This window comes from Podarcis liolepis (genome assembly GCF_965112155.1).
Source record: "Podarcis liolepis genome assembly, chromosome: 4".
NCBI lineage: Eukaryota > Metazoa > Chordata > Lepidosauria > Squamata > Lacertidae > Podarcis > Podarcis liolepis.
The window spans coordinates 61,034,782-61,059,521 of record NC_139558.1 but is presented as its reverse complement, the minus strand read 5'-3'; the positions used below and the strand labels follow the sequence as shown (position 1 = coordinate 61,059,521).

Below are 24,740 nucleotides of genomic sequence, written 5' to 3'. Positions count from 1 at the left end.
ATTAGGCGCAACAAAACCAAATTCAAAAGGACATTATACTTGAAGGAAAGATTAGGCTTCTTCCATGGTAGCACCATTCATGACTACATGAACCACAACATATCTTAGTGCCAATTGCACATTATGTATGGCCGCTGCACTGAATACATGTGCATATAAAAGACTAAGAAATAGGAACATTTCTTTTCAGCATCCCCACATACTTTATGAGTAATTCAAATTTAACAGATTAAAGTATATAGGAATGCTTAATGGAAAATGTCCTTATTTCTATTGTGAATCAAGGTAACTACACATTATCTCATGACATTAAGATAGTGTAGGGGTTACTTACGTGCTACTTCCAGGGAAGCATTACGGCTCACAGCTTCTCCTAGATAGTTCCTTGCAACACATACATAACTTCCTTCATCTGGTTTACTCCTGCGTCCATGTACGATTCGTAAGAAAAATAAAGATCCACTAGGGAGCAGCATGCGGTGTGAGCGGGGATCATCTTTGTCAGTCTCCACACGCTCTCCATCTTTATACCACTCAATAGTGGGAGTTGGCCTTCCTTCAGCTTTGCAGTTCAGAGTCGTTGGCTCTCCTTTAGAAACGATTACATCTGACGGATGCTCTACAATTCGAGGTGGAAAGTCCTCCTGGCGAAGACGAGATCCTAGGGACAAAGTGCAAGAAAGGCAAATAATCAGCAAGTAATTTTTTTAAACTCACTAGTTTCTCTAAAGCATTTCTACACTAGAAATAAAACAGATGCTTTCAATAATATTTTAGGCTGAAAATCTGGCCTGCAAACACTTTCATGGGAGTAAGTACCACAGAATTCAACATGTCTAACACCTGAATACAGTCGTACCTCGTTCTGCGGCCGGGATCTGTTCCGGAGCCCGGAATACTTCTGCACATGCGGCAAACCCGGAAGTACCCCATTCCGGTACTTCCGGATTTTCCACGGACGTTCACTGGAATGGACACTAGACAAGATGGACATTTGCAGAAGTATTACTGTAGCTGTGTTCAGGACTGCACTTATTTGCCACATTGATAGAGTCATACACAAATACCTCAAGGTCAGAAAGTTGCTCAATGGTATAAAGGAGTGCAGCTGGCACTGAACTCAAAACAACAAATTTGTGTATATATTTGGGAATAGGGAAAACTACATACAAAGCAAACAATCACTAGGTGAAACCAGCTTTCCCCAGCAACCCTCTTTATAGTCTATTTCGTCACATATCCCTGTAATTAATACATGATAGAAACTAGACAGCAACTTCATAGCAGTCTTTCCCAAATATCAGAGACTAGGAATAAGTCTCAGATACTACTATCTGAGGGGCATGTCCACTTCTAAGAAATATTTGGTTTCTAGTATTGGTTTTCTGAATAATGCTAGTAATATTTTAAGTGACTTCAATTAAGAATCACATTTTTTATTGATATTTGAAATATGTATTGCTCATATATCCTTGCGGACTATGGGCTAGCCTAATCAAGCTTATTGTAAGGTGCATTAACTTGATATGCACACCCTAGCTGTTGCTAACCAACTCTCTATCGAGACTCTTATTTTGAAAGGAAAATTGCAGCACTGTTATCACACTTTTGCAGGATACTAAAAAAAAAAACCCCACCACACTCATTTGCTATACAAGCAAGAATCTGCACCTATACACAAAAGCAGTAAGATTTCACATGAAAGGCAAAAATAAATTGTTAGGTTTTAACACTTATTTATAACTTACTCTTGCAGCCTGAAATGTAAACTGTTTTCATTGCATATTTCATTTATGAAAACTCAAACACATTATTTTTTGTTAAATGTATACTGAAAAGGCATTACAAGTGGCTGTGCATCTTGCCAATTCAAATACTTAACCTGTATCAGAGAGAAAAGGTAACCATTTTATTCATTCTAATAAACTGCTTTTAAAAACCTTCGTGCCTTTCCAATTTATTTGATAAAACTTTGGTTTATTAAGCTTCTTTACTGGTAACATCTTCTGGAAACCAGAGATCTATTACATCTTAACAGCAATAACAAAAAGCAAGTTAATATGACCATAACTTCACATATTTTTCTAAAATATACGGTAATTAGATTCAATGATACTTAATCACAAGGGCAGATTGGCTCAAACATCTAGAAATTGACTTAAGGCATGCCCACTTGTCGCATCAAGGCTAAAATTAATGTTTTCTGAGTGGCTATAACAGTTTTGGGAGAAATAGTACTTATTTATTTATACCAATTCTAGACAACCCAGTCACCAAAGTTCCCTGGGCTGATTACTAATATTTGTGCAACCCATACTGTCAGGACTGGTCGTTGTCCTCTTCAGATCACCACACAAACGCTTCTTGTTCTTTTATAAAAAATTTTATTGCGTATTAACAAAACATTCCTATAAACGGTTCTTAACTATTATTCCTCAGAGTCACTTATTTCAGATACCTTCTGAGCTCTGCTTCTCCATGACCAGCCACTCTCAAAATGGCGAAGGCGCCCTTCCCTTCGCTTTCCCGCTCTTTTTTCTAACCTCCTGGCTAGAGCTGGCCTGTATCTCCCCTCCTCCGAATCTGAGCTAGAACTTAACCCTTGCCTTTCCTGGGAACAGCCGGTCCCTCCCTGTTGTTCCTCTTGCTCCCTTCTATTAGATTCACTGCTCTCCTTCCCCCCTTGGGGAATGCTTTCTCCCTCTGATAAACTGAAAACTTCTAACTCTTCCCTGACACATACAGCATCATAAAAAATCTTAGAACTATATGAGAACTGATATTGCATGTTTAGAGCAGTTGTTACAGTTGAAAAATGCTGCCAGTCTGCTCAATACAAATATACCTTTTCTTCTCATAGGTTGAGTTCTGAAAAACCAACATACACTGATGTAATGAACTGGCAGGACAACAGCGAGGAGGAAGGGGATCTTAGTGAGCTGGGACTAGGGCACACCAGGGCAAGCAGGGGATGGGGAAGGAAGTTCTCACAGGGTGATGGAGCATGGCGAGGAGAACCAGAGCAGCAAGACGCATCACCAGAGCCAGTGGGCCCCCAGTGTCCCATGAACATAGCAGGCTCTAAGGTATAGGGAGCAGCAAATTTGCATGTGCGAGAGAGGCCCTACTAACATACACACTTCATTCAAATTTCAATTCATTAATGCAGAAATTCATCAACTGAATGTTGTTACAAATTAAAAATGTGAATCTCTCCATTCCTATCTTCATGTAAACACTTTTATTGATAAGAGCCTTCTGCCATGCCAACTCTTTCCTTCCTGCTCCAAATCTGAGGAAAAAATAAACTTGAAGATGCCTTTTTGTTCCATTTTGTATCCAAAGGTAGCAGATGGCTTGCCTTGAGGGTGAAACTACTATGTTTTCCTTCCAACAATAAAAACCACATGCAACCAAAGTAGACAGTTTTCACTTGAAATCAACATCAACATATCTTTCAAATATGCATCTTTCACACTGATGATGCACACTGAACTGGAGTGTTTTGGTTTTGTTGTGTATGTTTGTTGCCCTGTTTTACTAATGTAGTAGGATATAGTTAAGCTGTAAACCTATACCCACTACTTAATAGTGATGTAGATAGTGATGGCCTATAGTCATTAGCGGCAGGTGAGCTGTTCAGTTCAGGCAGGGAACTGGTGGGACAACTACCATAGTCACCCTGTCAATCTGCTTTCCGGCACACTTAATAGGTGGCACTGACAGGAACTGGTATAATAATAATAATAATAATAATAATAATAATAATAATAATAATAATAATAATAATTTCCTTTATTCTTATTCTAACACCAGTTATGTTACAGCAGCTAGTACTGTGGAACCAAGTGCCAACCCAACTGCCTCCAGTCATACTCATCTGCTGCTAACTTTGTTTTCCAGAGTGGAAACCACTCTGGGGAAATTAAGATAGTGACAGGCACAACTACTATTGTCCTGTAATTCTTGCTAGTGTAAAGCATCTCCTAGGGCTGTTCGGTCCTGAAGTCTCCTGCCCTAATGGAACCACTAACAGCAGTTCAACTTTAAATAAATGTAAATAACTGATTTTTAAATTAACTGGTAAATCAACACAAGCAGATAGAAAGGTTACCTGAATGGTTCTGTTCAGAATGGCACATTCATCATGCACTGACTACAGCATCAAGTGGTGAATTCCACATGTGAAATTTTCATGGATAAAACATGTGTATTATCCAAGGTCAACTGGAAGTCTATACTTTTCAAATGTCACACTTCACATGTCCAGATGAAAGACATTGAATAATGGTTATACTTCTGGAAAATATACCTTATGACAGGGAACCAATCAATGAAACTCCGACTACCAAGGAAACAATACACTTATGGAACAGGAATCTACACAGCCAAATCTGCTGTGGAAAACTGTAGAAGCAGGGGTGCTAAGTTGCTATCAGCAAAGTATTGGAGTTATGAGCTGAATATTTTGCCCAACACTGAAAGTCACTATCACAGTAATGCATTTTCTAGTCAAAAGAACCAAGTGTTGCATATTAGTAAAGACAATAGTTTGCTAGGTAGAAGACAGCATATAGTTCAGGAAGATATAAAGTAACTTTTGAGTATTTGACAGTGCTCAACAATGAATGCATATCTAATATGGAAACACTACAACTTTACTGTGAATCATATTTTACACTGAAAATGTCTTACAACAACTCTGATATGCCTAATTACCTCAGATTACAGATCCCATTCAGTATCTGGCAGAATGCTCATCTGATGCCACTATTTAAAAATATCATTAGCATTACCAAGAGATTTCTAGATATGGTTCTGAATATGATTCAGAGAAAACTCTCATGTTTTAAAAATGTAATGTGGAAAGCAGACTTATAGGGGAAACTGCATGACAGATGTATTCCAGGTGTTCTATACAAGCTTCCTCTGTGATTTGCTACAGTAAAACTGCCTTCATGTGCTGATTCTGTGCTTCCGAGAAAACTCTATGTGGTCATTGTGGGAATCAGAATGCTGAATGATATCACCTTTAATCATTTCTGATGTTGCTATGATGACAAGCCAATATTGCCAGCTTCCTCAGCAGCCAGGACCTGGGCTAACAAGTGCTGCATTTCTTTATTCAGTCTGGAACCACCATCTTTCTTCTTCTCTTTTCACAGTCAATGTGATTCTTTCTTGCTGATGATGCCCTCCCACCACTGCCTATTCAATATAAACCCAGTTATTTATTCTTTTGGCCTGTAATGCTCAACTCTTAACACTCATTTCTGCCATCAGGATTAAATGGAATGCCCTTGGGCCTGATGACAGAACACACACACTGATTCACTATGCCAACTCTTGGCACTTGTTTAGACAGTACTTACTGATTTTTCCTCAGCTCTCCTGCTTCATTGAGTTACAGTCAAGGTTGGCAGATACCAGGAATGTCACATGTAATAACTTCAATTTGAAAGCACTAGTATAGTGTCTCACTGGAGTTTTTGATGAATGTTCCAGGTTACAATTTCTATTTCACTAAGCACATCAGATTTCTCTGAAGAATGACAATAATCTTACTTATACAGCATGTATGTATAACATTTCTTTTTTCTAAGCCTGGTATCTTGTTTGTTCTGTTCAAAAGGTGGCACCATTTCATACATCTTCTAGGTCAATGTTTTTGTCTTAATTTTTTAAATTGACTTAATATCTTTTCTGCTTCCATTAATGTACACCACAGTGCCATCACAAAGCAGAAATTGTATAATGCTTCAGTGTACAGCTATGACAAAGCTTCCTTTAAAAGCTTTTACCCATGGTGTGATTTATTTAATCCATTTTGTTCCACCATGAGCAGCAGTGCACAAGGACACAGGAATGAAAGGTGACAGAATAGGAAAGCAGTCTTCATGTTTACCACCATGGCAATAAATCTGTGAATAAGATCTAAAAGTAGTAGTAAAGCGAAAGGGATAGGCTGAGGAAACAGATGGTACCATTTCAGGTCATAAACATTAACTGACTGCATATTTTCAGTAAGCATAATGCATGCTGTCTGTTTCTGCCCCCAAATAAAATAACAATATTTAAACTTTTCACAATTCACATATGTTGCATGCAACTGAAGCTAAGGGGATCAATGATGATGGCAGATCACTGTCTCAAACAAGATTAAGATAGTCCTGCAGGTCTTCAAAAATATGGGAGCACTTTTGACCAATATTCTTTATTTTAACACACTGGCTTTATCTTAACCAAATAAAAGATAATAATTTGAACTTTCAAAAGGTAAAATTTCAGAATTAAAGTAAAGCCATACTATATAATGACAGAGTTCATTACAGTGTCTCAACACTTTTATTCTCTTTCTCAAGAGCCTGCTTATGATTTATCAATGAAGGAATGTAGTAAAAGATTAGAGAATAGTTCATTTTGCATTGTCCACATTCCAAATGTAGTTTCATTGTGATATGAGCTTAATTCAGTATTTATTAATGGGAAAATGAATGACTCTTTATTCACATTGCTCACACATTGGCCAAGGTTACAAGTTGCATTAAACCACAGGTCACGCAAGCCTAGCTTATTATGTTGTCCAAACCTAGGCTCACATTTTGTTGCCTCCACACAAACAATGAGTAGAAAACATTGACTACCATGTGTGGTTTGCTTGTGGAAAACAAACATTAAGCCTGAGTTTGGAAAACATGACAAACCAGACTCTGGCTTTTTTTTATCTGTGGTGCCGCAAAAGGAGAGATGCATCTTGAAAACTTTTGAGAAGAATGCACCATTCAGCTGCTTATTGAAACTCAACCACTCGCATGCAACTGTTCGCCATGTCTATCTTACTCAGGAACACTTTGATTGTAAAATGCACTGTGTGTGTGTGTGTGTGTGTGTGTGTGTGTGTATGTGTGTACATTTTCTAACCACTCAAGCCTCTAAAAAGTGCTGCTCTTTTCAGCACACTGTTTTAGCTTGTAGAAAATTTCAAGCAGAAAACTAGTTGACTTTCAAAGCAAAATTTGTGGCTTCTTTTTCAGGGCATGTTTTTACTTTCAAGTGTTCACAGTTATCCAACTGGCTGATTCTAAGGCTCTCTAAAAGCAAGTATTTGTCCTGCAGCATGCTGCTTAGATGAAATAATGCATCAGAAAGTCAGCTACGCTTATGTTAGTCCTAGTCTACAGAATTAGGGCAGACCAGTGCAAACATCAGTCATGAATTTCAGGTGCAGTAAATATAACTATCCAACAGTGTGTTCATGCACATGCACAAATCTTTCTTGCTCCCCCTTCCACCCCTCAGGGAAGAACCTGCCTCTCATCATTAATGTGATTGCTACATCTTGGCCATAAAACAACATATTATTCAACTATATACAGTGGAGTATATACAGAACCTTATTAAAATGGTGGAAACGGGGTGGTTGTTAGTAGTAGTTCGGGATTGATGTGCTTTAGGGATCAAGACAGGACTTCAAATAACTATGCAGCTGGATTTATGAAGAGAAATTTATTGCAAAACAAAGCCTAGTAAATTTCCTCTGTGCCAAAAGCAGTCACATGCTTGAAGAAAACTACATGGGTCTAACATAAGAGTCAACAGTAGCTAGTTCAGCTAGAGAGAGGTTCCTGTTTCCTGGCACAATTACAAATACTCAAGCAGAGAGAGACTAGGGGTGAGATTTTTTCCCCCCTCTGTAAGTAACTTAATGAATGAAGTACTAATTAACATTATGGCATTGATAAATGGAGAGAGAGATTAGGGATGTACTTGATAGTGAGGCCTTCCCAGATGGACTGTCAAAGCCACATTAATTCCTATCTCATTGGAGCATCTGCTTCTCCCATAATCCACTGCCCCTTGGTACGAAGAACACAAACTGTTGTGACTCAATTCGATTTATATCAATCTAATTTCTTTTAATCCAATTTGTATTCCAATCTACTACCTTCTAATCACTTAAATCTTCAGCCTCCATCTGGTAAATTTTCTCTCAAAATTAACTGAGCAGATGCCTCTACAATTGTCTTCCACAGTCAGGCTAATCATGGCCTAGCAGTGGCCTACAGAACGTTCTCAATAGGAACGTGACTTCCACTGTTGCCCTTCTTGTTACAAACATGGCGATGCATGAAGGCCATTTTGTCCATCACTAATTGGCTATCTGCATAATATTTCTTCAGAACAATAACTGAAAGTTAACATGATAGCAGCTCATTTGAAATATGAAAGGGCGCAGCAATCCTTTCATATAAAAACATTGGAGGACATATGCCCAACTTTATTTTGTTTGTATAACTAAACTAGTTTCTGATCAATATTGATCAGTGTCAGTAAATATTTCCCCTAAAAAATTGTCTTTTACACTAGTAGTTCCCAAATATTTTTAACCCCACTTGAAAATTGCTGAGTGTATTGCCTGACCACTTAATGATTTTTCTGCCTGTTGTAGGAACTGTAATGTGCTCTGCTAGAGCCATATGATTTTTCTGTATTCTTATTGCTACTCTCTCTCTCATTCCCTCTCCCCACCCTCTCTCACACACCGATTCTATTTTGCTTTATTGTGTTACAATTTGAATTCCATAGAATAAATTAAAATAGAAGAAACAAAAGAAGCAATAAAAATACAGTTAAAACTCAGCTATGTCCTCCTGGTCCTGATTAACCCACGGGTTCAGGGTAATCTGTCAAATTACTTCCTTTTCAAGGCAGTGGGAAATAAAACAGTTTAAAATTTTAGATGTTTGTATGTTACAATTAAAGTCTAAAATGATGGTAATAATGCCTCAAACTTTGGGTGAAAGTCTAAAACACAGAGCATGAATCCACATTCATGGCTCATCACATAACAGTCATTTTCAATATTTAGTAATATGCAACCTGCAGTAAGAAATTATTCCAGTAGAAAATCAATTGTATTGTGTTATAATGCAATTGTAGCAGTTATACAGGGAAAAGGTAATCAAGTAATACACAGAAATGAAAATTGTAAAAACAATTTGCAAAATATATTCGGGGGACAAACACCTAACAAAGGAGGGTTAGCTGTAAGCTTTTGGAGAAAACTATACTTAGGTTTGATTATATAAAGTTCTGCATTTAAATAGAGAGGAGAATCAGGAAAAGCCAACCCAATCTTCAATATGTTTTACAATTTAGGCAATCATTATCTAACTAGTGGACACATTATACCGCTATTCTGTCACACTGCTGTGATAAAACAGTACTTGAATAACCTAATAAATGTTCCATATCTTCTCTTATTTTAATATTGTACAAATAAGTTTTCAATTAAAAAAACAACTAATCTAATCACTTGTAACTTGTAATGTCTCTATACATATTACTGTATGTTCCCTAACATAAGTTCGATATTTCAAGTTCTTAGCTTTAAGGGGTGAACACTTTCTAACACACAGCAGAACTGTACATGTTTCCAAAGCAAAGGCTTGCACCCAACACTGTGCAAATGGAATTGCACTCATGCAATGTGGCTTTCCCTTCTTAGCGTCTCCCCGCAAAGTATCCCACCCAAAAAAAATTCTCCAGAGAGCTACAGGTTAAAGGAAAGGGAAGTTCAGTTATGCAAGTGGAAGTCTGCTGCATAAGCAGAACAGCAGCATTGACTACAACTCTATGACTTCATTTTCTGGTTCTTTCTGTAATATTGTTGAAACTTTCATTGCAATGCCACTGAATGTACATTAAGTTTTGCTCACATGGAAAAGAGCCATGCACAACATTCCACAAAGGGAGACACACACAAATGTGCTCCAATCCATGCAATCACAAAATCCATGCTGAATATTTCAGATTACTCAGCACTTCACATGATTCCTGTGAGCATTTACATGTCCTTATCTCTCTTTTGCACAGTTGGAATAGTACACTTGCATCAAGCCCTTTCTTTTTATATATAAAAAAAGAACACTTGCTTATCCTATGCATTTGAAAACTTATTTATGATTCCCCATTTTCAAGCGCACAATAAATACAGTTTTTAACACATCATGCCCTTGTGGTAATGATAAATAATAACATTTTTTAAAAGCAACTGAATGCCTGTTTTTTCCTTCCTTCCTTCCTTCTTTCGCATTCAGAGTTGTCAAATGCTTGTGGGCTTTCCTCAATCACCACTTGCTCTGTGTGCCTGCAATGACAGGTGGTCTAGATTTTTCACTTAGAAAATCTGGTCACCCTATGTTTGTAACACCTCTCTACTTAGTGTCATCTGTGAATTTAATTAGCATGCAGTTTACCCGCTTGTGGAGATTATTAATGAAGATGTTATATAAAACAGAGCCCAAACAAAATCCCTATATCAAACCAACTGACATCTTTCTCCAAATGTGTATATTGCTGCCTATCACTACCCTCTATTTATAGCTTTCCACCAGCTACTTATCAGTCCATGTGATAATGCACAATTTGCATTAATTATTCAAGTGTATTTGTGTGGCACATTGCATCAAGTTGTGAGAGGAACAGTATCTAGCCTATTCATGCCCCTTTAAAAAAAAATTACATCCTAGCCTAACTGCTCAGATTTTGCCCCATTAAATCTTTCCCTTCTTGATTATTTATGTCCACCTATTATTTTCCACCAGAAAATGTAATGTAGTCAACCTCATTGCTGAGCAAGGGTATGAATACCCACATCACCACACCAGGTATTTGTAGTGAAACCACACAGGAGGAATCTAGCAAAGAATGGTGGAATTGTTAGATAAATGGAGATGGGGATAGGTTTAATATATTTAACAGTTGTCCAAATGGATTTTGAAATGAAGCATGAGGAACAGAAGGCAATAGCTTAGGGGGAATGGAAAATAGATGCTTTTTTTACTCATTAAATGCGATAGTGCAGACCAGAGATAAAGGGTACCATTTTCCCTATCACACTAGTATATATGCCTTAAATACTCACCTTCACCAAGGGTCACTTCACACATTACAATTTTTTTGACACAGATTCTCAGTGTTGGTAATGCATAGCACATCAGTACTCCAGTCTACGTAGTCACTGTGTGTAAAACACTTCTCTCATACTTTACAGAATTATAAAAAACATTATTTTTTCTCTTTGTTCTAAACTTGTAATGTGCAAAGCTACCCTCAAAATCATACATGTCATAGAATTAAACTCATTCACCCGATATGTCCCAAGTCAATCACTGAAATTATCTGAGAGCAGTATTAGTGGTCTCCCAAGGACCAGAACCATGATTCCTGACAATGAGTCATGCCTTCAGCATAGCAGGGTCAACTCCTTCCCATTAGAAATTAGGATAGCACCATCCCTACTTAGTTTCAGACAACAGGTTAAAATGCTGCTGTAATATTTGAATTTCTGATGTTTTAATCAACATCGTAAGACCACCAATCCTAGCTGAATAACACAGGCCGCAAATTAGTTTAGTATCTGACCCTGCCAGGAGCAGTCAGAGCAGTCTGGCCTCCCAGCAGCAGGGATAGTGGCACTTACCAGGAGGGAAGGGCAGAAGGAAGACAGTGGGAAAGTTGGCGTTTTTCAGGTGCATTGGGAGCACTGGACTGGCTCCACCAATGTGCCCACAAGCACTGACTTCTCACACTTTACCCCTCCAAGTAAACATCAGCAACTCCACTGCCAGGAGGCAAGGCATGAGTGCTGCCCTCCTCAGTCCTGGATCCAATACTATCTGAAAATCTATGAGAGCTACAGTACTGTTCTGCATGCATATTCATAGTTAAAATAATTTAACATAATTTTGTTGGGTCTTCAGACTAATCTGCAGAAATATTGTAAAATACAACATTACAATTTTACAACTCTTTCTATTTTGCAGTAAGCTAGATCCAAGAACATATATGTACACGCACCTGTCATCATATCTACATGATCTATACACCATTTGGATGCTGCCACTGCTAAAGAAACAGCCAGACAGTAATTTCAGAGTGACAACCGAAAACATTAATGCACTGAAAAATAAAGAAAACTTTAAAAACTTCATATGCAGCAGTCCATTTTTCTTATCCTTTTTTTATGATGTCTTCATTAGTAACTCCTCTGTGTAAAGTTAATCCCTTTTAGCTTTTTAGGGCTTAGCACAGCTTCCGTTCTCTATTCTTGCCAATATGTTCTACGGGTGATACAGTAGCTGCCAGTAAGGGATATGATTTTATTAAATCTTTGTGCCTATAAATGACTACAACAAAATTAAGTATAGCTGCCAGTTCAAACCAAAAAGTAGACTGTTTATATCTTATTTGTAATACCAACATTAGCAGAATTGTTGGTAACTTTGTAATAGCTGAAATTTCCTTGCATGAAACTTTGTCCACAACACATTACAGTGGTACCTCGGGTTAAGTACTTAATTCGTTCTGGAGGTCCGTTCTTAACCTGAAACTGTTCTTAACCTGAAGCACCACTTTAGGTAATGAGGCCTTCTGCTGCCACTGCGCCGCCGGAGCACAATTTCTGTTCTCATCCTGAAGCAAAGTTCTTAACCCGAGGTACTATTTCTGGGTTAGCGGAGTCTGTAACCTGAAGTGTATGTAACCTGAGGTACCACTGTATTACATTTTATCTTTAATATAGTTTGTTGGTACATCAGTTCCCTAAAGTTGCTTGCTACTGTAGTGAGCATCAGCTCCCTTCCTCTAGGAGGATCAGTTGAAACAGGTATCAGGACAAACAACATAAATTTTCTAGGCTACCATTAATAATAATAATAATAATAATAATAATAATAATAATAATAATAATAATAATTTATTCCCCGCCCATCTGGCTGAGTTTCCCCAGCCACTCTGGGCGGCTCCCAATCAGTGTTAAAAACAGTACAGCGTTACATATTAAAAACTTCCCTGAACAGGGCTGCCTTAAGATGTCTTCTGAATGTCAGGTAATTATTTATCTCTTTGACATCTGATGGGAGGGCGTTCCACAGGGCAGGCGCCACTACCGAGAAGGCCCTCTGTCTGGTTCCCTGTAGCCTCACTTCTCGCAATGAGGGAACCGCCAGAAGGCCCTCGGCACTGGATCTCAGTGTCCGGGCTGAACGATGGGGGTGGAGACGCTCCTTCAGGTATACAGGACCGAGGCTGTTTAGGGCTTTAAAGGTCAGCACCAACACTTTGAATCGTGCTCGGAAACATACTGGGAGCCAATGCAGATCTCTCAGAACCGGTGTTATGTGGTCCCGGCAGCCACTCCCAGTCACCAGTCTAGCTGCCGCATTCTGGATTAATTGCAGTTTCCGGGTCACCTTCAAAGGTAGCCCTACGTAGTGCGCATTGCAGTAGTCCAAGCGTGAGATAACTAGAGCATGCACCACTCTGGCGAGACAGTTCGCGGGCAGGTAGGGTCTTAGCCTGCGTACCAGGTGGAGCTGGTAGACAGCTGCCCTGGACACAGAGTTAACCTGCGCAGAGTTAAATGACTCCCAGGCTGCGCACCTGGTCCTTCAGGGGCACAGTTACCCCATTCAAGACCAGGGAATCCCCCACACCAACCCGCTCCCTGTCCCCCAAAAACAGTACTTCTGTCTTGTCAGGATTCAACCTCAATCTGTTAGGCGCCATCCATCCTCCAACCGCCTCCAGGCACTCACACAGGACCTTCACCGACTTCACTGGTTCTGATTTAAAGGAGAGGTAGAGCTGGGTGTCATCTGCATACTGATGAACACCCAGTCCAAACCCCCTGATGATCTCTCCCAGCGGCTTCATATAGATATTAAAAAGCATGGGGGAGAGGACACAACCCTGAGGCACCCCACAAGTGAGAGCCCAGGGGTCTGAACACTCATCCCCCACCACCACTTTCTGGACACGGCCCAGGAGGATGGAGCGGAACCACTGTATGACAGTGCCCCCAGCTCCCAGCCCCTCTAGACGGTCCAGAAGGATGTTATGGTCGATGGTGTCAAAGGCCGCTGAGAGATCCAGCAGAACTAGGAAACAGCTCTCACCTTTGTCCCTAGCCCACCGGAGATCATCAACCAGCGCGACCAAGGCAGTTTCAGTCCCATGGTGAGTCCCAATTGGAAGGGATCCAAATGGTTCGTTTCCTCCAGGCGTGCTTGGAGTTGTTCAGCAACCACCCGCTCAATCACCTTGCCCAAGAATGGCAGATTTGAGACTGGGCGATAGTTGGCCAAATTGGCCAGGTCTAAAGATGTTTTTTAAAGAAGCGGTTTAATGACCGCCTCTTTCAGCGGGTCTGGGAAGGCTCCCTTCACAGAGGGAAGCATTCACCACCCCGCAGAGCCCATCGCCCAGCCCTTCCCGGCTCGCTTTTATCAGCCAGGATGGGCAAGGATCAAGGAGACAGGTGGTCGGTTTCACTTGTCCAAGCAGCCTGTCCACATCCTCGGAGGTAACAGATTGGAATTGATCCCATGTAACAGGACCAGACAGAACTCTAGCACTCTCCCGCCCTGGCCCTGCTCCCACGGTGGAGTCTACCTCCTTCTGAATCTGAGCAATTTTATCTGCAAAAAACTTTGCAAAAGCATTGCAGGAGATCTTGGGGTCCCTACCAGGCCCCGGTGGTACAGGTGGTTCCGATAGATTGCGAACCACCTGAAAAAGTCGCCTGCTGCTGTTTTCTGCAGATGCAATGGAGGCGGTGAAGAAGGCCCTCTTCACCGTCGCCATTGCCACTTGGTAGGCTCGACGTTGAGCTCTAGCCCGTGCCCGGTCTTATTCAAAATGAGTTTTCCGCCACCGGTGCTCTAGCCGTCTCAACGATTGTTTCATCACCCTCAGCTCCGGGGAAAACCACGGGGCTGTCCGGGCTCCATGCAATTGGAGAGGGCGCTTCAGAGCCAGACAGTCAATAGCCCTGGTTAACTCCGCATTCCAGGATGCCACCAGGGAATCAGCTGAAAGAATAACCAATTCTTTGATTAGTTTGCAATGGCATGCAAAAAAAGCCCCTATTCTGTACTAGGGCTGTGTGATAAATCACCATACAGTTGAATACCAGTATTGAAATAACATTGTGATAACTGTTTGAGACTTGACAGTGTCCCAGGGGGTAGCTCAGCTGAACAGATCCTTTACAGATAATTTGCAGGCACCTGTCTCATGCTTTGTTGCTCTCTCCCTCCACCCTCCTAACCGATAAGAAATGATGAAAACTCTTTCACCTTTACTGGTATCTTACTGGCTTACTCCCAGGAAAGTAGAAGAGTGGCTTGTGCATGCATAGATTCCACTTACACCTCTGAGTGGGGAAGCAGATGCGACTGTTGAATGGTTTATTTAAATGTTAGGGTTCATTATTGTTTCACAGGGTGTATACCACTTTAAAAGCCAGGGTGCATATCCTGACCCAGTTTTTTACAACTGTGTAGTAGTGTACCAGGTGCTGATAAGTCACTGTAATTAGCTGTGTCAGCAATTGTGAATGGTATATAATGTGCAGTATGTACCTTACTCTGCCCCCTGGTGGATGGGTGGGTGATGATTATAGACACTATGTAAGATGTATGTTAAATGAGTTTTGTAATTAAACCTTGCAAATATCTCTCTGCATCTCTTCAGTGATTCCATCTGTGTGGTCTCCTCTGCATGCACTCTGTGGCATGTTTCAAATGCCCAATAGCAACTTGACTAGTAAATCAGTTAAACTACTCTTAAATTAGTTGGAAATATATTACATATATTATACAGAAGTTTATTTAATATTTTTTATTAAATCTACTACATTGCATTTTAAGGCCCTAGCTGCAGGGAGCCTGGTCAAGGCCTTCCGCTGCTGCAGGGAAGCGTGGCACACCCGCTGCCGGCAAGGGGAGGTACGGCAAGCCCTTCTGCAGCTGTGGGGAAGCATGGCGCACCCTCCACCACCGTGGGGAGGTACCGCAAGACCCCTGCCGCCATGGGGAGGCCCAGCAAGGCCCTCCGCTGCCACAGATATATATATTGCTATCTTGAAATATTGTGATATTTAGCTGGTGATATATCATGATGTTGAAAATCAAGTATTATCTAGCCCTACTCTGTACAAAGGTAGCAGGTGACTTTGAGAAAGTGAAGAATGTTCTTATTTAATCTATGTTCCTTATCACACTCCAACAGCAACATCTCAATGGATAACAGATATCTATATATTTTGAACAAATCACATGAATCTTACTCAGACTTGATACAAAAACCCACCATCACTCCAGCAAAGTTAAACAATGCACATATTTTGAAGGTTTTTAAGGTACAAGCAGTGTATCACTCAACCACTATGCCTGAATACATTTTGCTAAAAAAAGATTTATACAGTTATCCAGTCACCTCCCCATCCGAAATACTGTACTGACTGCGTGGAAGGGTCTTGTGTGAAACCACGTGGATGAGGCAAGCAGAAAGAACTCCCTAGGCACAAGGAACGAAGTGGCAAATGAAAGGGCAGTAGGATTCGCAAATGACCAACTTCAGTCACAACTGTGTTTCATACACATATATGTCTACAAATGTTTAATAGATTTGTGCATATACATCTAGTACTGTCTAGATATATAAACAATGTAAAACAACAAAACATAATTGCAGCCAGACACTGGAATAAGGAGGGAAGACACAAGGTGAACTAGGGCCACATTATATTAAAGAAGCTACAACAGATGGACATTGATGGGGGGTATTCTAACCCTCCATCAGCCAACTAAGGAAAATGTAACAGGGAAAGTTGTCTCTCCCCAGAAAAAGGGTGATATGCATTATTTTCCTTTGAAGAAGTAATGATGAAGCAAGAAGTGACAAGAACCAGATTGCCTCCTGGGAAAACCCACTGACATTATTCAAAAACATTCAACCTAGTCCTCAAATTCAACAAACAATAACAAATGCTGAACTAATTAATACGCATTTTATATTCTGAATTATCACAAACATCAAATGCCCATGATTAAACCTTAATATAACTGTCACTGTTGCTTTTTAAAATGCTGGTGAAGATTTGAACTTTGAGGTTCATGAAAATGTACTATCTAAAAGTGTTATTTCTTTTTATCTACCTTAATATATTAAAACAAGAGGATAAATTTTATATGAGCACCTTTAGCATTATTTCTAATATGAGAAAAATGGATCATTAATACAGACAAACAAGGTTTTCTTCATAGACCTGCCAATGATCTTAACCCTGACCTGGAGAGACCATCTTCCTCAGCGATAAGCAATAGTTTCAATGCCAGCACTGTCCTAAGAGAATGCCAATTATGCCAAGTTTGCAAAAACAGATGTATGGTGATTTTTGAGATATAGACTGCTTTACGCCAGGGACAAAGCTAAACCCATTCATCTCAATTTACTTACAACCTAAGGTTTAATTTGAACTGTGGCCTTCAAGGTGAAAGGCCAGTTCTTTAATCTAATCATCTCCCCATGTGCATTATTTATAATAAACACAAACCTCTCTCTTCTGCATACAAAATCGTTCTTTCCTACAAAGTATATTTTCCCCTCTTTATAAAGCATAGATTTCATAGCAATATTTTATATTATAAAATTAATTTTACTGCTGTTTACTAAGCACTTTAACATTCTGTAAAGACAGGCTATCACTGAACAAAGAAAACCTAATCAATAGTATGCATAATGACAATTGACTGAAATTCCTCAAGATAGGCATCTACTGCTCGTTTACAAATAGTTTAATAATAATTGGCTTCATCAGATTAAAAAAGAAGCTCAGAAGCTTATTGAAGTTCAGGAGCTCAATGGCAGAAATGCAATATGGAAAAGCTCACGAATAAGGACATTTGAATTTTAAAAAGGGTAAGATTACTATAAGATTAGACTATTATCAAGTTGGTTTTGCCACAAGCTTCACAATAAGTCTGATGAACTTTAGCACTAAAAGAAAAAAAACCAGAACACGGGAGAAGTTTTGAGTCAGAAAGTATCAGAGAGCTAGGATGTTTCCTTCATCGTGAAATGATTCAGCTGTCGATTTATGGCTGGCTACCTAACTTCTCTCATATACATGTTATTCATTGCACAGAAATATCAGAGCAGGTTACAACTCAAATTAACAATACAGTTACTAAAAACATCAATATTGGCACTATATGCTACTCAAAGTCTGAAAGAATAACCAAGTCTTCAGACGGCATCTAAAATTTAAGAGTAGGCATCAGCATTATCACAGTGGGTGCAATGTCAAAAACTGGGGCACTACAACCAAGAAGGTTCTTCCCTGTGCCAATAAAGTCTTCCCAGGTAGATCCTAATGAGCTATTCTTTCAGGAATCCTGACCCCAAGTTGTATATGACTTCTTAAGCCATTAAAGGTAACTAAAGTGGGCTTGTAGGCAATCGGTGCAGTTTTGTGTGTGGTAGGCCAATCCAAAAAGCCATATCATTCTACACTAGCTGTAACTTCTAAACCAGCTTCAAGGACAGCTCCACATGCAGTGCATTGTAGTAGTCCAATCTAGAAGTTACTAATGCATAGATCAATGTGAGAAGGTTCTCCCTGTCCAGGAAAAAGCCCAGAGCTAATAAAGGACACTCCTTGCCAGAGAGACCCCTTGAGCTTCCAATGACAACATTGACTCTAGGAGCAACCCCAGACTATGCACCTGGTCTTAGATAGAGTACAATGCTGTCTAGAGCAGGAAACTCTCCAGTTCCCAGACCTGGGAAGTACCTACATACAGGGTTTTCATCTTGTTAAGATTCAGTTTCAACTTGTTTGGCCTCATCCAGCCAACCACTACATCCAAGCACTGGTCCAAGACCTGCACAGCCTTAACTAATTCAATTGATACAAAGAAATAGAGCAGAGTATTGTCAGCATACTGCTGGTAATCAACATACTCACTCCATGATACCTCACTCCAAATGTCCTAATGAATGATCCCAACCAATTCACATAGATGTTAAGAACCAATGAGGGCAGAATAGAAGCCTGTGGAACCCCACAGCCTGAAAGCCTAGGGGTCAAGCAGGCACCATCCAGTAGTACTTTCTGGTAATGGCTGTGTATTCAGCAGTGGAACTAAAGCAATACTGTGCCCTCAATTCCAAATTCGCAAGCAGGATGCCATCGCAGATGGTAGTAAAAGCCATAGATATATCAAGGAGAACTGATAGTGTCACGCCTTCCCATCCTCTCCTAATAAGGTTAACCCATCAAGCTAATACAGTTCTAAAACTATGCCTGAACCTGGACTACGAACAGGACTAGATAATGTATGTTCTCGAAAGACGAATTCCATGTTGGAGATCATTAGGAAAGAGATTGAAAAAGAAACCAATATCATAATGCTGTTATACAAATATGTGGTGAGACCACAGGTGAAATACTTGTAGCAGTTCTGGTTCCCACACCTTAAAAACATATTGTAGAGCTGGAAAAGTTTAAGAAAAATGAGCAGGAAGCTGGAACAACTTCCCTAAGAAAAAAAGGTCATAGTTTAGTTTAGAAAAAAGGTAAGGACAGCATGATAAAGATGTACAATCATACCTTGGAAGTTGAAAGGAATCCGTCCTGGAAGTCCATTTGACTTCCAAAATGTCCAAAAACCAAATCACAGCTTCTGATTGGCTGCAGGAGCTTCCTGCAGCCAATCAGAAGCTATGGAAGCCCCATCGGATGTTCCAAAATAACGTTCACAAAGCGGAACAATCACTTCTGGGTTTGAGGTGTTCGGGAGCCTAAACGTATGAGTTGAAGGGTGTTCAGCAACCAAGGTACGACTGTACTGTATATGAATGGTGTGAAGAATGTGTTATGGAGAGTTTGGCAGATTCATAATAAAGAGACAATGCAGTTGCTTTAGCACAGATGTAATAGGCTCCCATTTGCTCCCTTAATCAGATGGGCTACTACACTTTGAACTAACTGAATTTCAAACCACTCTTATAGCTTGCTATGAATAACCTTGCAGATAACAAAATTCTGCATCCACATATTAACTTTTCATATGCTAGTTTAATGATCAGTATTAGGCAACTTAACTGTAATCTCTGAACTGCACTAAAATGTAGTGCACAGCAAAATGTTTTCAATCTCCATAAGGCAGTGGATTGAGTGCCTTGGATGGATGATGGACAACAAACAAGCTCAATCAGGCCTGTTCTGAATGTGGTTATGCTTCCCCAGAAAAATCGGTTTATAAACCAAACTCTGCTGCTTCATTCTCAGGTAGTGGATGTGGCTAAAAGGGCCTTTTTCAGGAACCGGTAGTATACCACATCGTCTTTCCTGTACAGACTCATTACTGGACTATGGAATTTATGGTTGATACTGCCTGCCTTCCATTTGTGTTTTATAGTATTATTTTTAAACTGCTATTTCAGTTTTCAAAATGCTGTGACATTCTAAACTGCTCCCGGTGCCACAGTTTTGATGGGAAATAGGAAACAAGTAATGTTTCTTAAAATCCTTAAATAAATAAAATTTCAGTTGATAAAAGAAGGGGAAGGGAGTGAAAAGAGAAAAGCTTTAGAATAAAGCAGTTTGGGTGGGAAACAAGGGGAACTATTCACAGAAAACTAATGCCCTTTCCTATTCCATTTAAATCCACAATTGCAGTGCTATTATTTGCAACCAGAATCTAAGCTGAAAACTGGCAGAACCAGACCTTTCTCCTTGTCCTTCTTGGTAAAAACAGAAGGTATTAATCACTCTGGTTTAAAGAAAGTTGACTAAAGCTATTCTTTAAGTCATGCACTGTCACTAATGTGGCCAATGAATAACTCTCTACACTTTTTTTTTGTTACTCTGAGTGGACTGTCAACCGCACATTTTTCCCTTTCCTTGAATGGCTTTTAAGAGATGATGAAAAGAAGCACTATCAGTAAAAACAAAAGTTTCAGGAAGAAAAAGTGGGAACAAAGTGGACATATTGGAGACAACTCGTGATTCATGGCTCATACTGTGCTATTTCTCTCTTCAACTCAATATGCTCTTTGGTTTCACTGAAGGATAAGAGGAGGCCAGACCATTGCACTTCTCCTAGCAACTAATATCACTTAGGAAAAAAGGCATGTTGTCTGCTAAAATGGTAACAGAAGAATTTGGGGTCATACAAAGCCAGATACATGTTCCTAGTGCATTTGATCCTAAAAACTGATTGTCAAAATGTATTCAGGAAACAGCAAATGATTAGTCAAAATGATTAATTTTAACCAAATATATGTTTCAATATGTTAGACATTTTTTCTTTTGAGGAAGTACTCTGGCAATTTCCATTATTATGTTAAAATATTTTGCCCTGAATATTTCTACATATGTACATAAAAATGCAGGAGAATTTCAAAGAGTTTTAAAGCTAATCTAATTGTGGACAGGTTGTTTGGAAACAAAGTCTAAAAACACTTGGATTGTTTCTTCTACGGGATGAATTTTAAAAAAACTGGCTGATCTTATTAAATCCCTGTCACAATTTGGTACTCATAATGATAAAACAAGTTCACATGAAAGACCAAAGCAGAATAACTCTACAGTTCATATACTCACTTAAATAGACACATACTGGCAGATTCTAACATTTTGAATTATTTTTTTCAAAATCCAGTTGGAGAACATTACAGAAAGGCTAGTTATGAAAAGACTGCAATTGTTGTCCACAATATTTCCCCAACATTAAAATCAATGACAACATATGTATTAGATAACTAAATTGTTAATAATATCCGGCAGATGCACAGAGAAAACTATCCTTTAAGTATTGAACTGAAGAGCATGCAGAAATCAATTTGATCTACTTTTGCTTTGGCACTTATACATGAAACCAGAAGCTCAAGGAAAAAATGCAGGTAGTTTTAAAACACATCAGTGTACACTATTTATGGCACGTGATTGCACTGATCCCATACGTGTCATGATCTGCACTGTCATGGAACACCAAGCTAGGGAAAAGGTGCTAGCACATAAACACACCAAGGAATAGTCTGGCTGAGAATTAAATCATTACGTCTAAAACATGGAACATTTGATAGAGAGGTCTCTAAAGCAACCAATCTGGAAGCAGGTATAAAATCAGTTACTTGCATCTATTATTTTCACTTTAGACTTAATTTGCACGAAGCAGTTTTCACACAGACATAGTGGCTCTTGAAAGATGAGACTCTTTGAAAACAAGTGAATGATTGCCTGAAGATCTATGATTATAGAGCAGATGTACCAGTAAAATATATCTCATAACTGGTTCTTGACTCTTGACACTTACACAGCAGCAGGAAAGCAGATCTTGTCCTTTCCATAAAGGTTTGCCTCCAGCCCACCAGAACAAGATGCTATCTGACGCATGCTACGTGACATTTTAGTTTTAAAAGGTTAATTTCCTCCATGAAGTTTCTCCTGTAATCAATGACAAATGACTAAATAGTAGTGCACTACAGAGATTACTGTCTCTTGCTGCTGACCATTAATTCTTAGTCTCAATCCTTGGCAGCACAACTATGACAAGCAGTTCACTGGAAATCTACACATTTAGTGCCAGGTAAGCAGTTGTGTATACAATGCATGATTATTTTAACTTTTGTGTCAAACTGATAGAGCAATAGGTACATAGGATAAGTCATTAGCAGTGAGAGTTCAGTAAGACTGTTTTTCATGCTCATACTTTTGACTTATACTGGCAACTGTTGAGTTGTTTATAAAATTCTTTTTAATACATGTTTGTGTGTGTTTGTATGTGCTTTATTTTGCCCCTTAGTAATTCCCCCCCCCCGAAAAACACTGGACATTAATAAATAATAAATAAAAAACTATATTTATTGCATTTATATCCCACCTTTCCCTCCAAGGAGCTCAAGGTGGCATATCTCCCCCTCCTTGTTTAATCCCCACAATAACCATATGAGGCAGTTTAGGCTGAGAGGCAGAGACTGAAGAACACCCAGTTGAGAGCTTCATGGCTGAGTAGGACTACCGGTAAGTCTCCTGGGACTTGGTCTGACACTCCGATCACTACACAACACAGTATCTCACTTATCACCATCTGCTAAAGTAGACAGAAAAGTTGCATTGAAAAGTACTGTAAACCTGTTGGCAAACGAAGGTCTGCGGGCCGGATCTGGGCCAATTGCCTCTGGATCCGGCCTGCGAACGGTTCTGCAATCACTGCTTGAATCAGCGCGATTGCTTTTTTTTTTCCAGGCGCAATTTTTTTGCAATCCCCCCCCTCTCTAACCGCAGCATTGTTGTCTCCTCCCTCCTTCTTCCTGGCTTCTCCCTGCCCTGCAGAGGAAGGGGGCTGGGCTTTGATAGGAAGCCTTGCCGTCTGCCCTCCCGCCTCTCCCCATGGCCGCGCTATGGGCTGGAGTTTGGCGCACCTGCTAGGTCCTCGCTCCCCGCCTGGGAAAGCTGGCCCAAAAAGGAGAGGTACCGCTCCCAATCGCAGGCAGAGCAGCAGAGGAGGTAGGCAGGGGAGGGGAGGGGTTGGGTGGGAGAGAGAAGCCCCCTCCACCGCGTGCGCATTCCGGCCCACCACTAGGTCTGGTGGACGTTGAACCAGCCCCCTCCAAAAAAAATTTGCTGACCCCTGATGTAGATGTTCCCCTTGACCCAACACAAAATAGGTTTCCAGAAGTCACAGTACAGAAAAATCAAGCTACATATAATCAATCCATATAGCTATCTAACTGCCAGTGTCAACCACCAAACTTTAGACTACTACAAAAAAGTCACTTCTTGCAACAAAATTCCCATGCACACCATCCTCAAGTATCTAAATGTAGTCATTAGCCTAAACTCTCTGGTCCACTTGCTACATGCTACATGCTAAATGTAGTCATTAGCCTAAACTCTCTGGTCCACTTACCACTTACTCGAAACGAACTAGTAATTTGAGGCAGACAATGGTACTCTGGAAGCAGATAATTCAGGCAACTAACTTCTTCTTCTTCTTCTTCTTCTTCTTACCCCGCCCATCTGGCTGGGTTTCCCAAGCCACTCAGGGTGGTTCCCAACAAAGTATTAAAAACACGATACAACATCAAACATTAAAAATTTCCCTAAACAGGGGGGTCTTCAGATGTCTTCTAAAAGTCAGATAGTTGTTTATTTCCTTGACATCTGGTGGGAGGGCATTCTATAGGGTGAGTGCCACTACCGAGAAGGCCCTCTGCCTGGTTCCCTGTAACCTCACTTCTCACAGTAATGGAATCGCCAGAAGGCCCTTGGAGGCGGACCTCAGTGTCCAGGCTGAACAATGGGGGTGGAGATACTCCTTCAGGTATACTGAGCCGAGGACGTTTAGGGCTTTAAAGGTCAGCACCAACATTTTCAATTGTGCTTAGAAACATACTGGAAGCCAATGTAGGTCTTTCAGGCCTGGTGTTATATGGTCTCGGTGGCCACTTCCAGTCTGCAAAAGATGTGACTTTAACAAATTGGAGAACTAGGCCTATGATCGCCCCCTTTAAGGAGCAGTGTGCAGAACAATTCTCGGCAACTGGGAATTTGATAGGGCTTTCATGTGAGAATTTGAAGACAGCTACTCAGTTTCACTTTCCTTTGGGGGGACAGTTTTAGTGTTAGCAATCCATGGGAGGGCCTGTTCCAACAATATGGTTCCCTTATTACACTGGAAACCTATTTGCATATTACCCAAATACAGGGTAAAACAGAGTACAGACCTGGGCGAGGGAAGAGACCCATCTGGTGTCTTTTCATTGTAATATCATGCTCTTTTCCTGGAATGTTTACTACATCAGAATCATAGAATCACAGAGCTGGAATGTACCCAAGGGTCATCTAGTCCAACCCCCTGCAATGCAGGAATCTCAACTAA

The 24,740-nt window shown here is 40.1% G+C and overlaps 1 protein-coding gene across 29 annotated transcripts in view; it reads right to left on the bottom strand.

Annotated features, from left to right (window-relative positions):
• ROBO2 (roundabout guidance receptor 2) overlaps positions 1 to 24,740 on the bottom strand; it is a 799,183-nt gene that overhangs the window by 403,859 nt on the left and 370,584 nt on the right. For all 29 annotated transcript variants that reach the window (XM_083498493.1, XM_083498498.1, XM_083498494.1 and 26 more), the window contains exon 2: positions 335 to 661. In XM_083498493.1, coding sequence (XP_083354619.1) covers positions 335 to 661 — 327 coding nt within the window. The remainder of the gene's footprint in view (positions 1 to 334; positions 662 to 24,740) is intronic.